Source organism: Crotalus tigris, unplaced genomic scaffold, assembly GCF_016545835.1.
Source record: "Crotalus tigris isolate CLP2741 ecotype Arizona unplaced genomic scaffold, ASM1654583v1 scf7180000018371.15429387391:27106975, whole genome shotgun sequence".
In the NCBI taxonomy this organism is placed as follows: Eukaryota; Metazoa; Chordata; class Lepidosauria; order Squamata; family Viperidae; genus Crotalus; species Crotalus tigris.
The window spans coordinates 16,907,626-16,922,540 of NW_024096970.1; the positions used below are offsets into that span (position 1 = coordinate 16,907,626).

Genomic DNA, 14,915 nt, shown 5'->3' on the forward strand with positions numbered 1-14,915 from the left:
TGAACCTGGGTATTCAGAATTAATTATTGGAAAAAGGAACTACATAATTGCTCATTATCGATGACTTGTTTCAGGGTGGCCTTCCGAGTAGTAGTATCTTCACCATACATCCCATAATATCCATCCTTTTATATTCACTGTAAATGCTGATCTGTTTACTTACTGTTTTTTGATACCATAGCTGACTGAAGATTTAGCATAATTTCCTTGTTCAAATTATTCTTCATCCTCATAGTACTAAGATTATTGTTTAACTGATGTCACTTAGGACAAATGAGACTTGTTCAGTTCCTCATTGCTTTCTGAATATGCACAGTTCTCATTCTGGAGTGGTATTGTCTGTCTTTAGAGATAGAATTAAAACTGGATATTGTTACATTAGAAAGTTTCAGTGTTTCAAATATTCCTCCAAAATATACCTACTCTTGTGTTAAAAATATAAACTATAGAATATATTGTGCAGTTGTAAATATAAATGAACAAATCTTTTATATTAAAATGTGTATGCCTAAGTAATACAACTAGCTCGTATATAATATGTGTCCATATTTTCATTTTCATTTTTAATTTAGGCAACATCACTTACATCTGGTATACCGAATGATCCTCATCGCTGGTTAGCAGAGACAAAAGTAAGTGAAGATCTTTTAAAACCTAAATTAAAATTTAGCTACAGTAGTTAATCTGAATTAGTTCCTTAGTAATTCAGAGGAAATGTACAGTACAGTTCTTGTGTCTCATATTGTGTTCTGCTATATCCCAGTAATACTTTCATGTATTTAAATATTTGGCCCTTCCATATAGATATTTAATATTTATATAAATCTGCCACATCCCTTTTGTAGAAAGCTAGGAGCACATTAGAGATTTCTCCAGTAAAGTACTAGTTTTCTCTTTCATTATAGAAGCTGACTAATGCATAGCATTTTATCTTCATCTGTATTTTTAAACAGTGCATATTCACTATATTCTGTGGATGCAATTTGTAACATTGTTCTAGAGTTTATCTATCTATCTATCTATCTATCTATCTATCTATCTATCTATCTATCTATCTATCTATCTATCTATCTATCTATCTATTTTTCATATTACTGAACCACCCATCTCCCTCAAAGAGGAATTCTGGTCAGTGTGCAATAAAATGTTAAAATATAAAACCGTATGTATAATAGTTAAAAATTTTAAGAGGAGGCAAGGAATTAAATGAGTTAAAAGGTGAAAAGAGGTATTTCAGGAGATTAACCAACTCCATAGCTGCGTGCTCCTTTGGGGTCCCTACCTGAAGCTGTAGAGCCATCTTTTATTTCTTTTTCAGAAGGCCAGGAGAGTGGGAGTCTGCCTCGCTTCTGGGAGGAAGAATATTTTACAGAGAGGTCAATAGCAGAGAAAGTTCTCTTTCCAGACCCCACCAGTCAGAGTTCTTTAACTGACAGAGTTTGTAAACATACCTTTCCTGCCTGACCTGAGAGGAAAAACTGATGTAATGGGACAGACTGCTCCATAGGAGCGGAGAGAAGTCTATGATACACCACAAAGCAAGGGCCAAAAGCTGAACCTCTCACTCTCTATCCACATGATTGGGGCCAACCTTGAAGGAAGGAAGTGAACCAGCACAAACTGTGCTACCTACTCCCAACTTCTTAAAGGAAGCCCAAAGGGATACTATGGTTGATGGTTTTGAAAGCCATCGATAAATCAAGAAAAGGAAGGATGGATGGACCACTTCTATCCCGCCAAAGATCATAAGTGGGACCAATGCCATTTTGGTTGCATATCTGGGCCTAAAATCTGACTAAAGAGTACAGCTAATCTGTTTCCTCCAGGTTCCTCTGGCGTTGCAATGGCACCGCCTTCTGAACTACTTTCCCTACAAAGGAGAGGTGGGAGATTGGACAAGAATTGTTCAGAATGTAGAATACAGCAATGGCTTGAGGAGGGGGCACACTAGCGCCTCTTTAAAAGGAGCTCAAAACACCCCCTCCAAAAAGGATTAATTGACCATTGCTTGGATCCATCCACATGACATCTCCCAGGTGACCTGAACAAGGAGGGGCAAAGATCTAATGCACAGGTGGCGGTGTTTACATTTTGGAACACCCTGTGGTCTCCTCAGGTCTAGCAGAATCAAACTGTTCCCAGATAACTGGGTGGCTCCAAATAACTGGGTAGGTAATTGTAATGCTGTAATGCAGTTAGTTATTCATTCCAAAAGAAAATTCTTGAGGATAAATTGTATATGCTGATAGCACATTTCAGTTATATTCTATATGTGTAATGAAAGGGCACCGTCCCTTTCATTTCTCATTTTCAAATGCTAGTCTTAATTGTCTTGAATTCACATATTTTTCAAAACCTTTTATGAGACTTTGAAATCTGATTCCTTTTTCCTATAATCTTTGGTTCCTTTTTTTTAGCTTATTAGATCAAGACATTGCCCGTTAAGATCTAACCATTATTTTATTAGTTCAGTGACTTTGTAAGCAACTTCATCTTGTATCTTTTAATAATGTTAAACTTCTCTCAATTGGAAATGCCTTTTCTACTTCATGAGACAAGGCTTGTCTTTATAGTATATTAGGGTCACAATGAAAGGAGAACTGTTGACCAACTGACTTGGGTGAAATTGCATTTGTTTGCTAGCAAGATTGCCTGAAGTTATTGATGGGTTTGTTTGTAATGCCTATGGACCAAGAATGAATATCACCATAAATAGTGGAGATAAGAGTTTGAACTGGAGGACAAGGGCAGTAGAGGAAACAGACTCACTATTCAGATTGTTCATGCTGAAACTCCAGGCACTAAGTATCAAGAAGGGTATGTGGTAATTGATTCATAAATCTGCCAGTTGAGTCCTCTTTAGTTATTAGTAGGTTAGTCATGAAATAAAAGGGCTTTTGAAAAATGGTATATTTTGCACTTGAAAAAACAAATTGACTTAATAATTGTTTTGTTAAGAAATACTGCTTTATCCATCAACTCTTTCACTGCCTGGGTTCCTGCCTTTGCAATTGAACACTGTGAAGAGATTAAATACAGTGCCTACTTTTAGAGGGCCAGAGCAATGAACTTTGTATACACAATAAAATTTTTAAGAATGACCTTTCCTAAAGCAGCCCTATTTATCCTCTTGGAATTTCAAGGAGATTTGGAAGGGAGCCTTTAATTCAGAATATAGAACTGTAGCTGATTTGGAGGAAGGGCAGGGAAAGAAAGATGTTGGCATTGTTTATAATGCTTATAATTTTATGTGAGGAACATAATAATGGTAAATAGAAAAAAGTCAGAAGTATCATGGCATGAAGAATCATAAGATGTGTTGCACTGTTTATACACTGCTCTTTTTACAGTGTTTATTATTTAACTGAAGAAATTAAAAATGCATGTGTTCTGTCCCATTTATCTGGTTTCCTTTTCCAATTTAATGGATTCATAGGAGTGAGTTGTACATTTTATACTGTTGATAAAAAAAGTGGACAAGAAAATCAAGCAAGCCGGACATTTTAGACACAAGAGACAGGGCAAACATGTCATTTTTCAGTTAAATGTGGAAGTGATATGATTCTGCCCTGTTATTAAGGGTAGTATATAAATTGGCCCTATTTTTTAGGTTCCCAATGAAGAACTGAAGAAATGTATGGGATTTACATTCCCATAGGAAATACAGGGCAGATGCCCTATTTCTGAAACTAATAATTGTAGGATATGATTTGAACAGCTGAGATTACTTAAATACATTGAAATATTTGTGGGTCCTTTATTATTAGAAACATTTGAAACTGCTGTGATGAGGACCATATGTCAATTTTATTCCTTGGTAAAGTAAACACTTTTTCTTAGTAAGTAACTTAGAAAAAGAATATTTGTGTCCTCATTTTACTGTTGTCATAGTCATTTGCAAATTACACTATTATAAACTCAATATTACCTGGTTGTAATGGAATGTGTGGATGACCTTCGGAAGAGGCAGGATGGTCAGTGACTTAATGGTCAGAGAAAAAAACTTAGGAACTGCCATAATCAAGCAGTTAAAAATACTGGCAGGAAGTTTGTACTATCAGACTTGCAAAGTTGTTACCAGCTTTTCCAGGTAAACCAGACAGGAAGCAGAACAAAATGAACTAATATGAAAAAATACCATTTAGCTTTTTTATAACTTGTATAAAAACTCTACTTTTTTTTCTTTGCTTTGCTTTTTTTTAAAATATTTTTTCTTTTTAAGATTTATAATTCTTTATTCATATATATTTTGTTCTTAATTATCTTATAATTTTGTTAATTTCTTTTAATTAAGCCTATATTCTGCTCTGGGAAGCTCGGGGGGAGGGAGGGGGTGATTTGGGAGGGGTTGGGGGAGGGTTGTATTGTTTTGTTTTTTGTTTTTTTTGTCTTATTGTAGTTGTCATTGTTTTTTTCTGTCTTTGTAAAAGTTTTTAAAAAATTTTCAATTAAAAAAAAATGAACTAATTCTATTTCATTGTAAGGCTACATTAACAATCTTACATATCTGAAAGTGTTTTGGGTTTTTTTGGGGGGGGGTCTGATTGTTTCCTAGCCTTATTTGTAAACTGGTCACAGTAGCCCTTTGACAATTCTATTGTTGTATTCTTGACCTATGCCGGGGTAGGCAACCTTGGCTCTTTTATGACTCGTGGACTTCAACTCACAGAATTCCTGAGCCAGCATGGCTGGCTCAGGAATTCTGGGAGTTGAAGTCCACGAGTCATAAAAGAGCCAAGGTTGCCTACCCCTGACCTATGCCAAGACCCTTAATCACACAAGAAACCACCACTATTGAGTGGATTGAGTAATTGCTGAAAACTACTGTAACACCCAACTGTGCGGCATGCTACATTTATGGTTATTGATGTTGTCTACCTTCCATCTGTATTTGACTAAAATCTTCACAAATAAAGATTTTGAAGAAGTCCTTGTTTTGGGTTACAGGACCTTATTTTGTTTTGAATTTAGATGTATTTGATAGAACTGTATCTGATGAATGATAAAGTTCTCTTCCATTAAATTTAATAGGAATACATTTTCTTCTAGGCTAAACTTAGATGGCTTTGTGAAGAAGTGAAGGAGAGACAGACCAAGGAAAAGAAGCTTCGTCATCAGTTGCTACAGAGCCGGGAGCAATTAAAGCAGCTGACCTTGAGCAAGGAAACTGAGCACCAAAACCTCATAGGTCAAATAGAAAAGCAGGAACAACTACTAGAAGAAGTTTATCAAGAGAAAAAATGTGAGTTTATAAGATCATGTTAATTAACAACAAATCCTTTTGAATTTCCCATGTCAGCCATATCTCTGATTGGTCTAGTACGGGGCTTTTCAACCAGTGGTACGGGTACCACCTGTGGTACATTGGCACCTGGCAGATGGTACGCGACTATCCTAGTAAAGTAGTGGGGGAGGGGAATGAGCTGAACCGGTGGCAGCACCGCACAAGCCTGAGCGAGAGATGGCTAGAGCTGCAGGGCTGTCAGGGCTTCTTCAGGGCTCAGCAGAAGCACCAATCAACTGGAAAGTAGCACTGATCCTGACACTTCTGCTGAGTCCAGAAGAAGTGCCGATCAGCTGAAATGTTGCAGCATCTCCAGGGTCTTGTGATTTACATTCAGATGCTTGGCAACTGATTCATATTTATAATGGTCACAGTGTCATGTGAAGTGACCAAAAACTGCTGCAACCACCCAGCAGACTGGGGGAATAAAAACCAAACACCCCCCACCCCACCCCTGCTGCCAATCCTCAACAGAAATGCTCACAACAATGAAAACCTCGGACAAGAGAAAGAGCACCACCAGGTGGGCAGGCAGGTGTCTTGCTCGGCTGTGGCTTGGGGGGCATTTTTTTCAGTGCCATTGTAACTTCGAACAGTCACTAAGCGAACTGTTGTAAGTCGAGGACTACCTGTACTTTATCAAGTTTTTGACACCTTGCTAGGGGACTGGTGGTACTCGGATGTTGCCATATCCTAAAAGTGGTACAATGGGTGAAAAGGTTGAAAACCCCTGGTTTAGTAATCTCTCTCTCTCCCTCTCCTTCTCCCTCTCCCTCTCTCCCTCTCCCTCTCCCTCTCCCTCCCTCCCTCTCCCTCTCTCCTCTCTCTTTTCTTTCTCTCTATAATAAAATAGTTGAAATCTTGAATTAGTTTAAAATTGAGGTTTCTGTTAGAAATGGTAGTTCCTTATCACCTTCTTTGCATTATGTAAGAGTTATATGATCTGAAAAGAAACTAGTATTGCCAGTGAATCTGGCAGATAATCTGCTTCACCATGACATAGTTAACCAAACTTGAAGTAACCTAGTCACCGGAGAGCCTGGCATGATGTCATGCCCTCCCCTTGGCTGCTCTTGAAGGCTGATATAGGAAAATTCCCTACCTGGAGAGGCAATGTTCCCGCGCATACAGAAACAACAGAACATGTGCTCCTCTAGTGTCTATATGACAGAGATATCTGTACTAACCTCATCTCATCAATACTCAGTATAAATACCCAGATCGGACAGGACAATTTTATATCTTCCTGCTTGCAGACACTAATCCTGCTATAAAATATAATATTCCCAGTTCTGTGCAGCAGCTATTAAGATTTCTCAGATGATGACCTGTGTCTCAAACTTGCCTGAATACCATAACATTAGATTTTTAAATCTACAATCTACAAATCTATACATTTTATACATTTAAATCTATACATTTCTTCTTATTAAGCAGCTAGCATTATGGTAAAAGTAGAACTTGCTGCAGTCATCATGCATTTCATTTTGACTTGTAAGCCTGAATTTGCAGTTGTGTTTGTGGTTAGCTGAAGAAATGTTGATTTAAATAAAAATGTATCCTTCCACAAAAAAAAAGCCATGTCTATTGAGAGTGAGAAATGTGCCTTGTATGTAATAGCACCTGCCTCTGGAATGAGGTTCCCTAAGATTTGAATGGCTATCATTCTACTGGTGTTTTGAAGGGCCCTGAACAGATGTGTTTCCCACATAGATCCAGTTCATACAGTAAAACATAACCAATACCAGCCAATTCTGAATTTTGCTGTGTCTAATCCCTTTTTCCTTTGTTTTTAAAAATGTAAAAGAGGAATGCAGCACTGAAAATACAATCAATACATGCCTAACCTGTACAAGGCAATAAAAACAGAATATTCATTCAGCTAAAGTGAATGATAGTTGAGATAATTAATCCAGAATATTAAATTAATTTTGAAAAAAAAATAGTGAGTTCTGTTATCAAATTGATATTTCAGGAGAATTGTAATTTATTCTGCAATCATACATTTTAAACCAGCAGAGAGAAAATTGGGAAAAAGAAATATACTGGAGAAGAACATGGAGATTTAGGTTCAAGCATTATTCGGTATTTTATTTTTATCCTTTTCTTTTTACAGTTACCAACTTTGTTGAACTGTTTCATTTTAAAATGATTAGTAAGATGCTTGAGTATTCTTTTTCTGCTTCTTAAATCTTGTGCTATTAGAATAAAAAGGTAATCCAGTTACCAATATTCAGAGCACATCTCTGTAAATCTCTTAAGACTTAGTGAAATCCTGATGTTGCTGATTTTTTTAGACTGGCTATAGTTTATATTTTAAGGCAGATAGTAATGTGTTTTATTTGCTTTGGTGGGTGCGCATTATATTTGTTCAACTCTTGGTTCAATCAAACAAACATTGTAGATTAGAATGTAAGATTTTAGAAGACAGTGGAATGAGTGTCCACACTGCAGACATCAGTAGCTCTCTAGAGGTTATAATTATTTCTGATTTTCCATCTTTGCCAGTCTTCAGTGTTTTCACTTAAGTAATCATGACCCCAAACAATCAAGCAAAAATTTTATGCACTCGTGTTCACTACTGTTGTCACCCATAGTCTTTTCTGTAATTACTGTTTTTAGAATCTTTGTCTTACTGAAGTAATTAGCAAAATATATTTAACACTTAAATTTAATAAACAAAGATCCCATTCTGGAACTAAAACTTAGTTCAGATTTTTGTTTTATACTACACTGATTTGAAGTCATGGATAGTCCACTGAGATCAATGATACATTTTATGTATTGTAAAAAACTGAAGCCATTATATATGGCCTACCACAAAACAAAGTTTTTAAGTTCAAACTGAACTGTAATCACCTTTTATTGTAGTCTTGATGGCTACAATTATCTACATTATGATATAGAACGTTATTTAATAAATGGCAGGTTGATGGCTCATCTCAAGACACTGGGCTTGTCGGAGAGTTGACAGCCCAGGTTCAAGACCCAAACATCACATGATGGGATGACCACCCATCTTTGCCTAGCTCCTGCCCATCTAGCATTTCAAAAGCATGCAAATGTGAGTAGATATATAGGTACCACTTCAGTGGGCAGAAAACAGCACTCCGCGATGCCACATGACTGCAGAAACATCTTTGGACAATGCTGGCTCATGGCCTTGAAACAGAGATGAGCACCATCCCATATAGTTGACAATGACTAGCGGAGTAAAATCCACAGAGACATCTTTCCTTTCCTTCCTTACTTAATAATATATAAGCTTTGTAATATATAGATAAATACTTCCAGATATACAAATAAATGTGATAGTTTAGAAGTGCCAGTTTTCATTTCCAGATTCTCATCAATAAAATCTTTCTTGATGCAATATTATTACATTTTAGTCAAAATGTAGGGTATGCAGTGCCACTTTTGTTCAGTTACAAAATTAACTGTGTCATCCATAATTTATGCAACTGTCTAGTTTAAAAATTACATTTATGAAAAGATTCAAAATTATATTTTATTTGCAGCAGAACCTTGTGTGCAATAAATACGAATATTTTTGCAAATTTCATAGCTTTTCTGAGTTTTATAAGGAGCAGCATATTAATGTACTATATGTATCTGTAAATTAATATAATACATGGCTCTGCCAGGCATATACTTTTAATGTTAAATCTTCCATAGCGATATTAAATATCTTTGAAGTGTAATAGTAATTTTTTTATTAACTTAATTTTAAAAAAATTAAAGCAACTTAATCTCTCAAATTAAACAACATTTTATAAGAAGTGTAAAATGCATAACTTTAAGGAAATGAAATAAAAATAGAAAATATTCCCTTGATAATGGCAATAAAATCCTTCTGGCTTTTGATTTACATTAATTCACTAACTGGATTATTGTATGGAGTCATTCCTATAAATGTCCTTATATATTTATGGTATAATTTTACCTTAATTCATGAGTATCAAAGCATAAAATCATTTGCAATCATTGTTATATCTGTCCTGAAGTTATTTGTTTTCTTGTATATATAAAAGTTTGATGCCAACATCAACAGAGAATTCACAGAAGTACTATTAGTAATTTTTTTCCGGTTTTGCTCTCTGCAAACTTTTTAAAAACCTATTAAGAGTGCATTGGGTTGTAATTAGTCTTTGAAGGGGTTTTAATCAATATGAACACTGGCTTAACATTCTGATGATAACTTCAAATCTTTATAGATTTAATTGTGGATACTGATATAACAGTAGATTATAGTGCATGGTACATAAACTATGGAAAAGGTTTTGAAATGTCATTTAGATCAGAAATGTGGTTTTTATACTAGTCCAGACCCCATGCATATGCCTTTCCTTCTCTATTTAGTAATGCTGATAAAACATTCTTGCATTCTTAAAAAAAATAGGCAAGATGTTTTTTTAAAAAGTAACCATTAGTTTTTTGTGCAAACAGTCATATACGCCTGCTGTTGATTATTAACGTGGAGGGGAGGATACTGCAAAATACATATATAGAAGAAGCAGGTTTTTTATATTCTATGGTTTGTATTCTGTGATTATAGTTACAGATTTCCTTAGGCAATAATATTGCTGTTTAAATTTTCAATCAAAGTATAAAAAGGTAGCAGTTCAGAATATAGTTCATATGTGGTTGGCAATATTAAGGAATTCAGGATTATATCCAAAGTATATCTGAATAACAATTGCATGCATTATTCTTCACCTCTAGTTACTTAAAGGCAGAATTCTGAACAGTGATGAATAATGTTCAATTAAACATCAAATAGAGGAACATCATGTTTCCTAATTATAGATCATATTATAATCAATAATATATGCACTGGCATTTTCAGGGAAATTTCTCAGAAAACAAACAAAAAAAGATATATTAAAGAATGAAAGTATAAAAACTTTATGGATACTAAATCATGATAACTTATCTAAACTGATAACTGTAGATAACTGTGGAAAATATATTTGTGAGCTTGTATTCTTTCTAAAAGAAAGAATACATCTTGGTTTCTATATTTGTGGGGTTCCTTCTTGAACTTACAGATCCTGCTCCAGAAAGTGGCAAATATGGCCTTTACAAATGTTCTTGTGTTCCTATTGTACTCTTATCTGGACCAAGGGGTCTTCATTCATTTATACTTTGGACATCTCATGCATAGACTATTCCGATATACTGTCTATTGTCTGCTCTTGAAAATTAGTCAGAAGCTACAACTGATCCAGAATGCGACAGCACAGGTGACAATGGGCATGTAACACCTTTGTTCCATGAGCTTTATAACTTTCCAGTAAGCTTCCATGTGCAAGTCAAAGTACTGGTTATTACCTATGAAGATATTCATGGCATAGAACTGACTATCTAATGTAGTATATGTTTTCTGTAGCTTCTAATCACACTGTATAATTGGTTCCAGATCCCCTCAGTTAAGCTATATTATATGATGGGATTTAGGAACTGTACCTTCTCTGTCCTAGCACCTGTCCTCTGGAACAACAGCCTCTTGAGATCTCTCTGGGCCCAACTCTGTCAGGGTTTAAAAGAGCCCTGAAAACTTGCTCTTCTTCCACCCTTGAGTTATAGTGAGTTGTGGATCCTGTGCACCGGACTGTTTGTGTTCCCCCCCCCACACTACTCCTTGAATTTCTCTTTTTAAATTTTTATTGTATGCCACTATGGAATTAAATGGTCTTATGATAATAATAATAATATCTACAGGTATTTATTTATGGTTTATATCTTTTTTAAGATTTTTCGAAGAAATTTTAATTAAGCCTATATTCAGCTCTGGGAAGGTCGGGGGAGGGACTGGGAGGGTTGGGGAGGCTTGGGGGAAAATTGTTTTGTTTTTGTAAAATTTTAAAAAAATTTCAATAAATAAATAAATAAATAAATAAATAAAATATCTACAGGTAGTATTGTAGGAAATAATCTTTAGCACAGGAGGATGAATTTACTGTGAGATAAAATATGACCTTAAGTGTTGCTCCTTATGCAAAGCCAAAGATTCTAGTGGTGCCTCTCAAAGAAAAGGTTGAAAAAGATATTTAAAATTTTTCAACCAGTATGATAGAAAGCTAGAACAGTTCCTCTACTAGAAAAGACATGTCTTTTCTTTGGAACAAAAGCATAAAAATCAGATAAGATGGAAATGTATATACTTATGTGTCATATGGAAAATATAGATAAAACTTTAAAAGGCTTTTTCATACCATTAAAAATAATAACAATAGTTCCCTGGCAAGATTCTTTGTTCTTAACTGATTTGTACTGTTTAACAGATCCATGCAGTTCCTGTGTTTAATAGGCATACAGATTTTTGGTTTATAAGTTTGGATGCTTTCAGCTAGTTACTGCCACAACCTCTCTACTTTTTCTCCCAGTTTTCCAAGAACATGAGATACTGTTTCTTCCCTTCATCTTCAAAGACATGCAAAGGGGAAAATGTTTTATGTCAATTATTTGTGCTATTGTTCCAAATATATATTTGTTCATCTTATCTTACTAAAAATATTCTAAAATGTTTTTATTTTGTATTTTACAACTGAGGAATAGTTATCTCTAAAAAAACATGAAATATTTGCATTATGTTGACCATATTCAATGTGCTTAATTTTTCTATTTATTCATTTCTTCTGTCTCCATTGTTTCAGATAATATGTTTTCAAATGTAGTTTTCTCTCACAGAAAAATTCTGTATACAGAGAATAACCTGTTATGCTCCACTTTGATTTTTAATATATATTTTAAAAACCTTTGGAATTTATCTTTGACCCACAGGGTCTGAACTAAGTATCTTTGCATATTTTAGAGATGTTCACAGAAGCATATTTTTCTATTGTTTGAATTGACAATAGTTAAATCGTGCATTCCATCAGCCATCACTGTTTGTTTTTAAAGTATTAGTTATCATTGCTTTGCACAAATATGTGTTTATTTGCTTTTGATGTCTGATATAAATGAAACTGGAAAGCTATACTTTGTCCTCAGGCTAAAGCAGCTGCATATACACCTTTCTTTAAAAAGCCTTTATATAAATTGACCTTTCTTACTTTTTCTTGAATGCAATAGTATTTTGCTTTCAAAAATATCTGCTGAGGATTTTGAGATAAATCAGAAATCCTTCTCCTAAAGTCAGCTTTGAAAAAAAACTGTCACAAGCAAATGCTAAACAGGCCATAAATACTGATTGGCAGAACATGCCTATTTCTTTATTAAACCAGTCCTGAATCTGTCACTGGACCTTCATTGCCCATCCCTCATTAACAACATCCAACTGATGTAGCATTTTATTTCCTTGCTTTATCACCTTTTCAGTGAAATAAGTCTGGTTAGAGTATCTTGTTGATTTCACTCTAATTTTAAACATATTTTATGAGTTTAAACAACCACTTTATCATTCTCCACTGAGCATATTCAGGAAAAAGACAGGGATAGAGTAGGGGCTTTGTACTGCCCCAGCATTTTTTAGTAATGGCTTAAATTCCCAACATCTTTTAGTAGTGGCTATGTGAACGATTTAATTTAAATTCCCAGCATCTTTTAGTAGTGGCTGTATGAACCATTTAATGAAACCCTCTGAGAAGTGAATAAGTTGCCATCTGAACCCACTACTTGAAGTTTGAAAATGCCACATCTTTCTGCTTTAAAAGAAAACGTGCATATGCATATTCAGCCCCTATGCATGCCAAAAGATTTTTCTATCAAGATTTTTGGTAACAAACCAGACAGTGCTGATAATACTGACCACAAGGGAGCCAAAGTTTGACTTATGATAGGGCAAGTTCTTAAATATTTTGAAATCCTCATATAGCATAGTTTTCAATTTCACAATTTTAATTCTTAAAAAATTGAATGAAGAGACACGTTTATTTTTTGAAATTACCATTGCAGCATTCACCAGTATACTGAAGTAAATGTGTAAGTTCTTGATTCTTGATAAAGAAGGCACCCAGGGCCTACAAACGGCAACAGAACAGGTGCTACAGACACCGGTAGACCAGGGCCTACAGACTGCAGCAGACCAGGTGCTACCGGGACTTGACCGGGAGGCCTGCAGGCAGCAACAAGGCAGCATGGCAGAGGCAGTGGAGCAGCAGAGAACCTGACCGGCAGCTCAAGAGAACCTGGCTGAACGTTGGAGATAGAGCAACGGCCGGAGATGGAGCAGTAGAGTGGCAGATGGAGGCAGTTGGTAGGAAGACCTAGTGGAGAAAACCCAGCTACTAAACCTGCTCAGCAGAGAAAAACCAAATAGTAAACCTGCCCAGCTCAGAAAGACCAGCTATTAGACCAGCTCAGCACAGAAAAACTAACTGAACATAGAAGAGACCTCAGAGGAACAACGGCTGGAGGCAACTGGGGGCAATTAGAAAGACCGGCTAAGCACAGGAAGGCAGTCAAAAAAGCAAGGCAGAGAGGATAGAAATAAATAAGGAGCAAATTAAGAAAAGGAAGGATAGGGATGAATTTTTAGGCAGAGAGCAGAAAGCAAAAAGCAAATCTCTTGTTGAGGAGAAAGCAGCTCTTCCATTTGTTAAATAGCCCTATCCTAACATTAACTTTTAACTTCAATATAAACTGCATTTTTTCCCATTAAAACCAAAGGGCATACTGCCACATCCTTTTATCGATACCTAAATAACAAGGAAAAAAAAACCAAGTACAAACAGGCAGAAAAAAGGATAGAAAAAAATAATTAGCTAGAAACAAGGCTAACAGCAAAGCACATCCACCAACCCAAAAGAGGGATTTTCAAACAACAAACTCATGGAACAGGTGGCTGATACTATTGTGGTATGCAGTACATGTTCCATGTATGTGTTTGTACCCAAAGAACATCCAAACTATACATGCATTAGATGTAAACTACTGGAGGAAAAAGTAAGGAACTTAGAGGCAACTCTAGCCAAACCTCAACGTACAAAAGGAAGCTCTACCCAAAGCGAACCAATTAATAAACAAATAATTCCCAGAGGATTTGATGCTACTGATAAACCCTTGTAGGAAGACAAATGGAGGTATGTCACACAATACTCAAAGAAAGAAGCAGCATACAACTAACAAACCCCTTCTGCCCAATCCAACCCAACCAGAAACAGCCCCACTAAAACTGAGCAATTGATTTCTCCCCTTAGATGGAAACACGCAGACCCACAACCTCTCCCTCAAAGAAAACATGCAGATGCCTAGCAAAGAAACTTCAAATAGCCCTAAAAAAGTGACATCAACAAACACATCAGAGATAAACAGAAAAGCACCCCAGACTGCAGCCCCGCCCCATAAGGAAGGTAATAGGAGATTCTATCCTCAAAGGAACGGAATCATCCATCTGCAGACCGGACATACAATCCATGTTGTCTCCCTGGAGCAAAAATCAAAGATGTGGCTGAGAATCTAACCAAAATAATTAAGCTTACTGAATACTACCCTTTCTTCCTCCTCCACACTGGGACAAATGACACAACAAAGAACCTGAGTACAATAGTGAGAGATTACAAACAACTAGGCAATAAAGTTAAGAAGCTAGGAGCACAAGTAATGTTCTCATCCGTACTCCCAATGAAAGGCGAACACCCATTGAGGGAAAAAAGAATTCTAGAAATAAACCATTGGCTGAAGGGTTTGT

General features: G+C 35.8%; 1 protein-coding gene across 5 annotated transcripts in view; it reads left to right on the top strand.

Annotated features, from left to right (window-relative positions):
• Positions 1-14,915, top strand: part of CEP128 (centrosomal protein 128) — a 205,657-nt gene that overhangs the window by 79,263 nt on the left and 111,479 nt on the right. For 4 of the 5 annotated variants that reach the window (XM_039351548.1, XM_039351544.1, XM_039351545.1 and 1 more), the window contains exons 17-18: positions 573-632; positions 5,050-5,242. In XM_039351548.1, the coding sequence (XP_039207482.1) occupies positions 573-632; positions 5,050-5,242 (253 nt within the window). Of the gene's footprint in view, positions 1-572; positions 633-5,049; positions 5,243-7,300; positions 10,958-14,915 lie in introns of those variants that run through there. The other variant, XM_039351549.1, reaches the window with a different exon arrangement.